This window comes from Plectropomus leopardus, chromosome 20 (assembly GCF_008729295.1).
Source record: "Plectropomus leopardus isolate mb chromosome 20, YSFRI_Pleo_2.0, whole genome shotgun sequence".
In the NCBI taxonomy this organism is placed as follows: domain Eukaryota; kingdom Metazoa; phylum Chordata; class Actinopteri; order Perciformes; family Serranidae; genus Plectropomus; species Plectropomus leopardus.
In genome coordinates, this window is record NC_056482.1 from 11,664,593 (window position 1) to 11,678,707 (window position 14,115).

At 38.2% G+C, this 14,115-nt stretch overlaps 1 protein-coding gene across 2 annotated transcripts in view; it reads left to right on the plus strand.

Moving 5' to 3' along the window:
• Window positions 1–8,951, plus strand: part of brinp1 (bone morphogenetic protein/retinoic acid inducible neural-specific 1) — a 185,401-nt gene extending 176,450 nt beyond the window's left edge. For both annotated transcript variants that reach the window (XM_042509557.1, XM_042509556.1), the window contains one exon: window positions 7,049–8,951. In XM_042509557.1, coding sequence (XP_042365491.1) covers window positions 7,049–8,189 — 1,141 coding nt within the window. In that variant the 3' untranslated portion in view covers window positions 8,190–8,951. The remainder of the gene's footprint in view (window positions 1–7,048) is intronic.
• Window positions 8,952–14,115: the final 5,164 nt, after the last annotated feature.

A 14,115-nucleotide genomic window follows, 5' to 3' on the forward strand; every position in this document is an offset into this window, starting at 1 on the left:
GCCTCTCTACCATTGCATAATGCAAAAGTTCAGACAATAAACATATTTACATTAGCAAATGAAAGAAAGGCATCCGACAGACTGTTGTCTGGCCATAATTACAATTGCACATCACCACCTTGTAATTTTTTGAGGTTTACCTCACCACAAGGAATCCATTCATTACAAGCACCGTAAATTGGCGTTGGGAACACAGTGCAATAACTGTGTGGAAACTTTATAGCTGAACTATATTGGATTTGCTATTGCATTTTCTGTAATGAGTATAGCAGCTTGCTTCAAGTAGAATGAACATAGCAGTTTGTCTTTGGTATAAATGATTAATAGTGACAGATATGAAGTAGCTTCACTCCCAGCCAAATCATTTGCATCCAGGCTATGCATGGGCTTTAATTATTCATGTCAAGTCAAGCATATTTACCAATATGAATGTACCCTCCATATGATGAATTACTTTGCCCTAATTTCTTATTGATTCTGACATCACACTGCTTTTTACGGTTTTGCTTAAACATATTCTAAACAGATGTTTGCACTTTGTTTTGTGCTGCATATATCCTGTCACATGGAATCATCAAGGGTATTGCTCTCTCTCATACTGATATCCTGAGAGGTCATGGAGAGTTTTTTTCTGACAAGGTATTTTGCATCCCCACTGATCCATAAGACCAGTTAGAGTGTTAGTCCAGTCCAGCTTAGGAAACAATCTGCTGATACTACAGAAAGGAAGACTGATGTGACACTTTATATTATGCATTTAACCCTCATTACTCTTTTCAAAAGGCTGAGCTCTGACAGTGGCTTCAGCAGCTCTGGATATTGTTATTGCTCGGACTATGGCTGGATTTGTGGTTGTGTAAATGGTACAATGTCATATGACTGCTCTTTACTGCTCCTTTTGACTTTCGCAAAGAAAGCGTAGTTAGGCCACAAGGGATTGCAACCCGCAGTGCTTGTATCAGATATGACAGATGTGTTATACATCACAAGAGTTCAGGAATACAGGAGCTTCAAAGCTCAGCCAGCACAACCATTTACATTCACTGCACACATGCAACCTCTGCATTAGTGTTACACCCATTATACACTCTGTCACAGCCATAATCATAACAACCTGAGCACAGCTGTGGCTACAGCCACAATCACACTACATAATACATAATACAGCTCAGTCTTTCTGTATGAATCAGAGGGAATGCAAAATGTATTGCGAGATAAAGCAAAATATTGCATGATAACACAAAACTTGATGTGATGTGAGGTAATGCAAAAGAACATCATAAATAAAATTCCTGCTATGCCCTTTTAGTGGCATGGGCAGATTATGAGACAATGGGCCCCTGGGCAAAGATATGCAAAAAGCCCCACCACCTCTTCTAAACAAGAGCATGACACATAGTCTTTGTGGCGGTTTTGCATCATTTTGTGTGTGTTTTGGGTAACTTTGCATCTCCTTGAGGTCATTTTGTGTCTTTCTTGATCATTTTGTGTCTATATTGGTGTTGTTTTACCTTCCTTTTTAGTCATTTGGTGTCTTTATGTAGTACATTTGCATCCATTTGTGACTGTTAAGAGTCTGTTCCTGATCATTATGTGGTAATTTGAATGACATTTTAAAGGTGTTAAAGGTGAAGTTTGCTGTGCCTTAAAGGCCCGTTCAGTAATCCATCCATGTTTCTGTGCCTCATCTGTTGGACTTTCTTTTTCTTTGTTTTTCATTTGCGTCCTTTTGTGACCATTTTGTATCTCTTCCTGGTCAGTACATGGCCATTTGACATTTTGCAGGTGAAGTCTGCTGTGCATGGTAGGCTCATTCACCTATACAACCATGTTTGGGGGGCTCCATATTCTGACTCTACTATTATCATTTTTAAAAGTTTTGTGCCTCATCTATTGGACTTTCTTGTTCAGTTTTCTTTGATCAGAAGCAGATTACATTATCCTGCTCCGATGTTCTCTTTCCCTCATTCCTATCCTTTGCTCCAACATAGTAGGGAGCTACGATGTATGTCATTCGAATCCCAGGGCTGCCTGACGCCCCATTAAAAACAAACACAGTGCTTGGATTTATGTGTCCATTCCAGTGTATTTTCATTTAATTTCCTATGGCGAATCTAAGCCCAGCTATTGCTTTAGATGGAAACAAATAAGGCAAAAATAAAACTAGCTGCATGATGCACGCAAATAGTTCACTGAGGAAGGCAGTTATATGATAGAACATATTTTAGATCAGTATTTTCCACTGGATATTTCAAAACTTATTGCAAATAAATTCAAAGGTGGGATCATTATGACTGTGCCTGTGTCCAAAGCAATAATGAATAGCCAATAAAAATAATGGGAATAGTTTTATATCTGAGGCACCTGTGAAACCAATTTCTTTTGTATACCGTTGCCAATGAGGATTTTTGTTTTTTAAACCAATAAAGAAAAACTGTGTTTGATGGTGCTGTGTACTCTACAACATCTTGAATTATTAGACGTCAAGTGTTTCCCATCCGGCTGAATAAGAAATCCTGTATAGTTTTTACAATAACACTAACATAAAATTAAAAAGCAAGCTTGGTAAAAAATTTATAAGCAAGCTTGGTATCTTCTATCAAAACCCAATTACCTATAAACCACAAAATGCATTCGCTTTCAAACCTCTGCAGCTCAGAGTTTTTCGTCACATAAAATGCATGGTTAAGTTCCTGCAAAGATATGTTACTAATAGGGTTGTGCTGGTATCATATTCTATGGTATGATTATTTTGGCCAAATAATTACACTAAATGGTACCATACTAATCATCAGATTTTCCTGAGATACACTGCTAGAGCTAAAATATAGAGATTAAAAAAAATCCCACCATAATAGTATTATGATTATCCTACTTTTTTGCCAGTATTGCTTTGCAGGATTTGCTGAAAAACACTTAAAACACCATCAAACAAAACCTGATTCTTGGTACAATTTTAAAAACAGTTGACTTGAACTTACTTTAAATGCAGCTGGTCATCTGTGTATCTTATATCAGTGCCTCCATTCATGTTTTCAAAAATTATGTGATTTACTTAAATTTTTAACCCTTTGAAACCTGGAGTGACATCACTTTTCTTCGTCTTGCTTTCAGATGTCTTTCGCTTGCAAATTGGTGTGAGTTCTTGAAAAAAAATGGAAAAAATACAATGAGCAACTTGGTGAGATGTGTTTCACAAATTGCAAGTTAGTAGATTTAGAATTTATTTTTATTTTTTTTAAATAGGTAAAAATGCTTGGGGAAAAAAGAAAAGAAAGCTAGAGAAAAATTATATGTATAGTTATCATAATCATATTTAAAACTGTGTTACAGAATTATTATATATTTAAAGCACATTTTCCAGGCCACTGTGGGTTTTTTTTGGTTTGATTCGTTTTATTATTTTTATTAATTTATTCTTTTTTTTAAATTTTGTACTAATTTTCTTGTACATTTTGCTAATTTCTTACAAATTTTTGGCAGTTTCTTCTTTTGTTGCTTAATGCCTTCTTCCCATGTTTTTGAAAGAAATTAAGCCAATTTGCTCAGGTTTCAAAAGGTTAATAGTTGTAAGGGAAGAGTGTTTGCCAAAATCGGACGCAGGTGATGTTCACCTGTGAGGAAGAACAGAATGCACAATATCAAATCAAGAGTTTCCTTTGTGTCAGTTGTGACATAACGAATGGATGCTCGCTCTCTCACTGAATGTTACAGCTTAGCACCCATAAATCAGTAGGTCAGCTAGTGTAAACAGCAATTAATGGCCAGGATAGCTAGAGCTCAGAGATATCTGGCTATCTGGCCCTGCTGTAACTACACCGCCTCTAAGCACTAATCATATTAAAACTGCAAAAAGAAGGCAGGAGTGCTGTTGAGGTTCATGGTAAAATGGTAATAGTGATGGTATAGCAGTTGTTAGAGGTATTACCATCAGAATGTTTCACTCTGTATGGTAAAACCAGTGTCCTGGCACATCTCTGCTTGGTAGCTCATTTTATATTCATACTGGAATGGACAGCAAACACAAGCTGGAGGAAACTAACATGATATGCTCATCTCTGTAAAGACACTCCGGGCCAAACTGCAGTACAAGAGAGGCAATGGAAAGTGAAATAAAAATCACAAATACAGTGCCTGCAACAGGAGATTAAGACCTCTCATCTCTAGGGAATGAGGCAGAAGCAGACATCAGCACATCAGCTCACATACACAAACAAGCTCAAGCAATAGCTGCTCCACACAAGGCACATACCAAGCTTTCAATACAACAAAGAAATGGGAAAATCAGGCAGTGACAGGAGCAGCAAGGTTGCAGCACTGGAAAGACTTCATAGATTTATGGCAAGATTATAAGAAATGGCAAGAATACAAGGAAATGTAAGAAAAATGCACAGGTCGGGAAAATTGAAGTTAAAATAATTTAAAAAAGAATGTCATAGCTCATATATAAGGGATGCCAAATCTCAAGCGTTTGGCATGACACATAAGCTTTCAGACTTTTTCTCATGCTGTCATATCATGTTGCAAACAAATATCATGCCAAATGAAAAGCAAAGTATACAACAACGGCTTGGCATTCTATCAAATAAAATGCATGCTGAGCACATTAAAAGCCACATTTATCGTCCAAATCTCACAGGACACTTAAAGCACACATTCAGAGAAATATTGTCTTACAACACTTGCATAAACTGCACAGAGAAAATGAAACCAAATTTGTGGACAAAATATTAATATTAGATCGGCACTATTCAGTTTCTCCTTCACCAGTGTCAGTATAAAGAGAATGCACTCGCTCCAGACTGAATGCAATCTACTTTGTCCATAGAGACAACTAACCTTGTGATTTATGCAAAGCATAAAAATTTTCCAGGGAGAAAGTTTGCCAAATTCAATGATACTAAGTTAAGGGAATAGCTGCACTTAATATGTAGGAGGAAAATAACATCTTTAAAGCCTTGTATATGAAGCTATATCCTTCAAAACCCATCAATGATTCATCACTTAAAGGGAATTATTTTATTTATTTATTTGTTTGTTTTTTAAGGACTTAGAAGTTTCAAGCATTAAAAGGATTGTCTTGACTATATATAAACTATATCAGAGTTTAAAATGTACACAAGTTTTACAAGACTTCATTAATTAGATTGCTTATATCTGGTCCAATTATTTATCATGCAAGTGCCTTCTCTATAAACACTCTTGAGACCCCAAATAGTACAGACAAGTGAGCTTTTTGGATGCGGATAACAAGATAATGGTTCAACCACCCACATGGTGAGTCTTTGGGTTATTTCTCTGAATCAGATGGGCTTTTTGAAAACATAAAGATCGTGTGCTTAAAGGTCTTTTTTTTGGTCCTTGTTAAGTTTTACATATCTTTCTATATTTATATTTTTAATGGAATAACTCTCTGCCCACAAGCATTTTTCAGTAGCAAAATGGCAGCGGTTGACTCTGTTTTTTTCTCATATAGGGTCATCCATTTTTCCTCTTCCTATTAATACTTGCCATCCAGCCACTTGGGATTTCTGTTCATGCCACATCCCTTCAGAAATAAAACACAAATACCCAGCTGTATGCCAACAATTTGTTGTTATACATGTCTAACTCTCACAAAAGTTTTAATCCATCATCATTTATTAGCTTACACTTAAAAGACTATAGTGTAAAATCTGTTGACTCATAGCATATACTGATACAGCCTTTCTTGAACAATTTAAAACAATTTCAAATATCTATAAAATATCTATCTATGTGAGTGTGGACAAAGTATGAAAATGGAATCAGAGCAAAGTTAGGGGTTTTTGATTTTTGATTTTTTGGATTTGTATGCAGATATCAACATATAGAGGTGAACTCACATGACCAGCACATAGAGGAGGAAGTTTTGACCCTGATATTTGCTGGCTACACTGGGTCAGCCTGAACTATTGCCTCTCGTTCCCACACCCTTGATCATTATCAGACAATAGACCATGGGTTACGAGATTGATGACCACTGAATGTTTATGTTATGTATTGCGAAAGTGTTTTGTGGGGGAAATAAAGGACAAATATTGAGTACGCTTCAAGTTCATACTTACTGTACATTTCCTAAAATGCAGGTGTGGGAATACGGCATCATGGAAAAAATAGCATACCTTCACTTTATGCCATCCTCAATTTGAAGCCAAAGTAAGTGTAATCAAACAATGTGTTCCCATTGTCCTCTATAGGCGATTTGTTCCGGGCTCATTTTGGGTATAGCTTGGGGGCTTTCTGGCCTGCTGAGAATGCAATGTCATCCATCATAGTTAAGCCTTAGCTTCATTAACATGTCAAGCTAACCTTGACCAGCCCTCCTCTCTGAAAAATCAGGATTCAGAATTCACCTCCTACAGTCAGAAAAGAAGTTCCAGTACTGTCAAGATGACAGGGAAAGATGCCTGAGGGAAAAAGAAGAGACAAGATAAGAATAGCAAGTAATGCCTTCCACCTGAGGGAAATAACGCAACTCCTCCCCCTTGAAGGGAAGAAATTATCCTATCCCCTGACTATCCTGAGTACATGATTTACATGAATATCTTGCCTCCAAACATTTAACGATGTACGTCATTGAATTTTTATTTTATTTTATATTTTGTGTGTTTCTTCCCTTTTATTCAATGGTGTCCATACATTTCAGTATGGATAAGTTTTCTAGCGAAGACTTGAAGCTTACTTGAGATATAACCATAAGTTTTATCTAAAAAGTTTTCAAGTGCGCTAACGCGTAATTAAAACAAATTAAACACGATTAAAACCAAACTATTTGTCCACATTGATAATGTCAAAGGAAGTTTTAAGTCTTTGCAAGTTTGCAAAATAATTGTTAAAATGAACGGAGATAATTGAAGGACCTTATGGGAAAAAATACCAAAAAATGCACCAAAAATTTGGAAATATTTTTCAGCAGTTATGTATTACACACAATTTGCATGTCATGGCCTCAAAATAGTGCTGATATGATAAGCCTATCTGACCATTGTTAATACTTCTTTCCTGATATGTCTTTCTGTCTCTGTAGATCTGTGATGCAGTGGCTCAACAGGGTTCAGTCCTTCCTCTACTGCAATGAGAACGGTTTCTGGGGGACCTTCCTGGAGAGCCAAAGGACATGCGTGTGTCACACAGGGGTCACCCTATGCCAGCGACCCATCCCATGTGTCATAGGTGGCAACAACAGCTGTGCCATGTGCAGCCTGGCCAACATCTCACAATGTGGCTCCTGCAACAAGGGCTACAAGTTATACCGCGGTCGCTGCGAGCCCCAGAACGTGGACTCAGAACGTAGCGAGCAGTTCATCAGCTTTGAAACTGATCTGGACTTTCAAGACCTGGAACTCAAATACCTGTTGCAGAAAATGGATTCCCGCCTGTACATTCACACTACCTTCATCAGTAACGAGATCCGCCTAGAGACCTTCTTTGACCCTCGATGGCGTAAGCGCATGTCCCTGACTCTCAAGAGTAACAAAAACCGGATGGACTACCTCCACATGATAATCGGTCTGTCAATGAAGATCTGCCAGATGAGAAATAGCAGCATTGACCCGATGTTCTTTGTCTACGTCAACCCATTCAGTGGCAGCCACTCAGAAGGCTGGAGCATGCCCTTTGGGGAACATGGTTACCCACGCTGGGAAAAAATACGCCTGCAAAACTCCCAGTGCTTCAACTGGACTCTCCTGCTGGGCAACCGGTGGAAGACCTTCTTCGAGACGGTGCACATCTACCTACGTAGTCGCGCTAAGATCCCGACCGGCCTACGCAATGACACAGGACAGGGTCCGGTGGATCTTGGAGACCCCAACAAGCGGCAGATCTACATCAAAATATCTGATATCCAAGTGTTCGGCTACAGCCTGCGCTTTAATGCCGACCTGCTCCGCAGTGCTGTGCAGCAGGTTAACCAGTCGTACACACAAGGAACTCAGTTCTACTCATCCTCATCTGTTATGCTCCTGCTACTGGACATTAGGGATCGGATTAACCGCCTTGCCCCTCCATCTGCACCTGGCAAACCCCAGCTGGACCTCTTCTCTTGTATGTTAAAGCATAGGCTCAAGCTCAACAACAGCGAGATGATTCGAGTAAATCATGCCTTGGACATGTACAGCACAGAGATCCTAAAACAATCAGATCACCTGACTGCTAAACTCTGTTGAACATAGTAACATTAACATAAGGACAGCGAACAGAACCACCCAACAAATGAATTACGAGGGGATATTAATCTTAATTTTGTTTTCTCTTTTTCATTTTTGGACCTTTTCTGCCTTTTGATGTAATATTAACTTTGTAAGCATAATTCTTAAAGAGATAAAGGAAAAAGGCAGTGATGAAAAGCATTTCAGATAAAGATAAAGAAGATTAATGGAACCACTATAAAGACTGTATCATATGTGTCCCAGCATGTCTGTCATTACCTAAAAGAACTTAAAAGAGTGAGAGAGAAAAAAAAAAAAAAGAAATATTAAATCTATGTACTGGTGAAAAAGAGGCCTTGATTTTACTCCGAGGGATCAAAGGTTATATCTGAAACTGCCATTCTTTACTGAGAAAAAAAAAACATTTTTAAAGGAATAATGATATAACACAAGGGCAGACCAGATATCCTTTTATTTCAGCTAATGTGCAAAATATTTCAGACATAACAGACAGTTTAATATTAAAACATGTTTATACATTGTAAGGATTAAATAGCCCTAGTGAGTAAGTAGTCAACACATTACTTATAGACTCTTTATTACATTTCAAACCCACGGCGAATCTGCATTGCTCTTTGTGAGTTATGAGGCACTCTGTCATTGTTCTGACACATAAGGCACACAGCAGGGCAGTAATGGATAGTCATGTCAAATAACAAAAGCCAGCTGTTTATATATACATATATATGTGGGTGAATGTATGTGTGCGTGCGCGTGTGCAAATGTGTGTATACCTTATTTTGGCTTGATGCTTCTTGCTGTTCGTTAATTGAATGTGTCATTTGAGATTGACTCCAGTCAAAGCAAAATCTTGCATTTGGAGCGCTTCTTCCCGTGTTTGAAATTCAAGCTGTGTTTTTCACAAGGCAGTACCTCCTGGTGCGTGAGTGCAATATTGTGGTCTGAAGATTTAACAATCAATGCTATTTTGTACAGCTTTGCAAAATGTACATGTTGTGACTGCTGATTTGTGGAGCTTCTCAGCACCAAGAGCAAAATGTAAACATTCATCATTTCGGGCACATATGCGAGACAACTTAAAGCCATACACTTCCCTGAGGTAGACATACAGTAAGACATAATGGTCATCCCCGTTTCACGAAAGTACTTACATTAAAAAAAATGTTCCATTTCTATGTTTTTATTTTACTCTCTCAGTTTTTAGATAAGAGCACAGCAAAAGGGGAGATGACAAGAGAAGGCATATAATGTTGGATAAGAATCGTGTTGTAAAGCCATTGAATTTCTCTGTTGTGCCACAGGAAAAAAAAATTAAGAAAAAAAAATGGTTATATTAAAGCTTAAAATGATTTTTTGGCAGTGTTTAATCTGTAAGCTTTTTATGACCACGTGTAAAGATTTTTCTTTCGAGAAATGAAATTTAACCTTGTTTTGCATGTTGCTGGAAACATCAGCAGAGCTGCAACTGTGTTTAACACTCAGTCATCAAAGTGAAATATGAAACACTACCTATGTATCGTTGGTCACACTTTATTTGGGTAATCCGATGCTGAAACATATGCTATTGCTGGTGAGTTTTTGTAGGTCCAGTCCATTACCTGCATGTTTGTTAACAACAACAAAGGCAAGGTCACTCATGTCATCTAACCTAGCTGTTCTAGCCATTGATGAGTTTGACTTAAAAAGAGAAGACTTAGTATTTGTTGCCATAGCACCCAAACTCTGGAACAACCTTCCTCCTAGTATAGAAGCTGTCAGCCCAGTTGCTTTTTACAAAATACACACCTTAAAACTCACACTTTCCCCGGTTTTTCTAACCTGGTCTTACTCCTAACTCATCAAAAACTGATGCTTGGTCAGTACCCCTCGGCATCATATACAGACACATGGACACACCCCTTAGCGACGGTACTGTCGGACGGTGGCAGGTTTTGATGCTTCAAGCACGTGTCCTGGTATAAAAAGCAAGAAAGTCCACATAGGGCAAGTGGGTGGGGAAGTGGATGGGTAAAAACAAACTTTTACTCAGAAGACTGAGTGGGCTTATGTCCCACGTGAAACCAAAAGTCAACCAAATTCTTTATCATTGTAGTGTGCTTGTGCGTGTAGTATACAATGCTAGCGACATACTGTATGTCAAGTGACATATGTGAAGTACGTCACATGACATTATATTATGTGCGTAACAAAGAAGAACAAACACCTTCTGTATTGTACTGCAGTGGCTCCCAACTGGTCCAACCTCAGGGTCCAGATTTCTTCTTTGTCATTAGTTCAAGGTCCACACATAAGACAAATGACCACATGTTCAATTTTATTTCACACAGTGTAAACAACACATGGACTTAAAACACAATGAATTAAAACATATTCCAAGACTGAAGTGCCATTACTTAAAACTTTGTGAATAAACAGCACTGCAGCCAAAAAAGTGCATATTATTGCTTCAAGATCAGTGACAAAAACATGACAAAGGCACAGTGTGTTAATAGGCTAAATAATACCAAGATCAAGGCAATAAAATAGTTTCTGGAAGAATAAAAAACTCTACAGGTAAAAACAGCACTTCAAAATAAAAGCTCTTTGCTGGAAATTCCCTGTACTTCAAAATAAAGTATGTTTTTTACAAACTTAACATGTTCGCAGGTCATTAGCAGCCCATTCATAATAGACCACTAACCCACTTTTGGACCCTGATCCACCAGTTTGCAACCACTGTTATATTGTATTGTATTGAATTGTATTGCTAAGATGCAAAGTTCCCCAAATTGAAATGCCTTTTCTCTGTGTGTCACTGTCTCAGCCTCTCCATTTTTTTCTTACCTTACTCACACCAAATTGGCTTCCTGCGCAAAGTGTCACCGCCTAATCAGGGATCCTACATAATAAAAGTGCATGATTCAGCGTAAGCAGGGATAGCGATACTATAATTATAAAAAAAATGCCCAATTAGCAGTTGGCCATCTTTGGCTTGCAGGTTCTACTTTGGGCAGCCCTGCTGTATACATTTAACAAACAGAAACTGTACATTTCCCATGAGATTGAAGTTTATTTTGAAAAAATGCAAAGCATGTGCTGAGCCTAAATTGATATGTAGCCCCTGACCTGCCAAAACTGACTTGTGGGGGAGGTGAGAGAGTCATAGTTTGAGGGGAAAGGCCACTGACCAAGTGTTAGTATTTTACGAGTTGCGGGTGAGAATGTGTTGGTTTTTCTAATTCTTATATTGTTCTTTTTATGTCTGTTAGTCTCTTGATGTAGTTACAGTTTTCTTTGGAATTTCTGTTTATTTTTTGTGTTCTTTTAAATAATTTGTTTTTTTACATTGTGATGAGAATAGTCTTGTGGGACAAGCTGTAAGCAGGGCTATGTACTGTATCTGAGAACAGCAATGGTGGGCTGTGACTTTAATGTGGAAACAGCATTGAAACAGGATCCAATTTGGGAATGCTTCAACCAATCCAACACCACTTGAAAACTGTGGTCAAAGTCAGAATAAGAAATTGCAGCTGCCCTGAAACAAAACCTGCTTCTGATTTATGGACGTGGCTTTGTCAGCTACAGGTTTTACTGCATCCACAATCACAACTTTAATAGCTGTCTCTAGATGTGCATTCTTGTCATGATGTAATAACGGAATCATGTCTGGCTTTGTGTTACGATGATTATCCTTGTTTTATTTTACTGATGTCAATCTTTTAGTGGGGTACTTTTAATGCTTAAGTGCTTTAAAAAAATAACAATGTAGTTGCTTGGCTAAATAACTATAATGTATCACTACAAATCGAATCAATTTAAGACTATTCAGCTATTTTCTGCAAAATAGTTCACCAATTTCCAATGTGTGGGTTTAGCGCATACGTGGTGGCCAGTTCAAGACGACTGAGGCTCAAGTTGTCAGGCTCAGCTCTGTTGTCAAATTAATCTCATGGTACATTTATCAGCCTTTACCCTTTGTCAGGTTAATAGCTCAACACCCATAAAGGTGCATTTAACAGTTACCTCTGCAATGCTAATGTTTCCAATATGGGTAGGATGGAAACGTTGCAGGTAGAACAGGGCATCTGGACCGTTGATATTGGTGGAATGTACTGTATCAGTGAGCAGTGCATCTGCTTTGGTGTTTCAAAGCTCCTTGAAGTTTATCAAGCTCAGTTATGAATTTTGAGCTTATTAGCATGCTAATGTTAACATGGTAGACGACACTTTTGCAAACATGTTAGCATCCGTAGCATGACCATTGTAACATGTGCATGCTAACAGTACCTGCCAATGGTTTTATGTAGAGCTGATTTTGACCAGGCTGTTCTCATTCTGAACTGGTAAAATAGTGCTGCTTTGTCAGTGCTTTCGGTGTGCATGATGCCAAAAGGCACCTTTAGCATGCGCGTGGAATGCCGCCGGACATCGTCAGCTTAGAACATGGCCAGAAAAAACTGATCACGGTTTAATTATCGCCAGATGGCACATGGTGGTGTCACTTGTGAACGTGGCCGGACAGAACCCTTTTGCATGCACATGAAATGCAGTATGACGGCTACAGGTTGAAATTCTGCAGGTAATGATAGGAGGAGTGCGAGGGTGTCAATAGGGCGAGCAGGAGAGAAGGGTGGATGGGTCAAACAAACCCGGACTTTGATGCTGGAGCCCAGTGTTTGCTTCCCATTGAAATGTGATGTTTTTTCTGCACTTTACCATGTGCCTCCTTCCCCTAATTCTAACCAACCATGACTTTGTCCTGGATACCATCTGTGCCAGCATGTGCGTTTATTGATGTACCAGTGTGGGTTGCCATGTGATGTTGTTACCTAAACATAACCATGTGCAGCATCATTCCACCATGTGCATTTGTTGACATCATGATAGCGGCATCCTGGAGCGTAAATAGCAGATGCGTAAGGATACCTATTTGTAGACGCGAAAGGGCACTGACAAAGTGACAATATGTGACAATTTGGGATGAGAACGTGTTGTTTTGACATACTGGAGCTGACAAGCCTGAGATGGCCACAAGCCTGCAGTCAATGGAGATGAGATGCAGTAAACAGGAGAGCGTTCAGCATTGACATTGGACTATCCAAATAAATTGTTACTTTATTATTATTATTATTATCCTTATTATAATTATTATTATTAAGTGCCTGTTATCTATCCCTTTAACACATTTAGAGCTGGAGAAAATCTTTTAGATGTGACACAGAGGAGTGAATTAGCTTCAGAATTTACAACCATAGATCAAATATACACACAAGGAGGTTTGTGCATGTGGGGAAATCAACCAGCAGACAGAGGGTCAAAAAGATGACTTGAAGTAATGGTTGATATTTTTTTTGGTCCCCTGTTGTACAATATATCTGTAAATATTAACTCTGTTACAGTAACAACACTCTGCTACAGTAACAATATTATAAAATATAACAGTATTGAAAGGGAGTACAAAGACTACTTCAACGAAAAAAAAAAGCCCTCCATTTGAGTACATCAGCACAAAGTACAGGGCACCCATGTCTTATGTATCTAATTAGATTCATGACAATTTATGACTGTTTTTATATTGTCAAAACATACTGTACATTTCAATTTAGTTTCCAGCCACTGCAAGGTCCATAAAACAAGCACATTTATTCGTATGGCATTACGCTACCACAGTGTTGCTTACATGTATCCATGGATATGTCTGAAGATTTTTACACCTAATACCTTGCCTATGTACTTTTTTGCTGTTCTGTTGAGATCATTATATCAGCTTATTTCAAATGAATGTTTCATATAATAATCTATTTCTCATTAAAAGGCTATATTTAATAAGAAGAGCAAGGCTTGTTTGTACCATTTTCCATTGTAGAAACTATTATTTTGTACACAACAATGCAGAGTATTTACCAAATCCAAGGTTCCAGCTAATTTTAGTGTACATGCATGG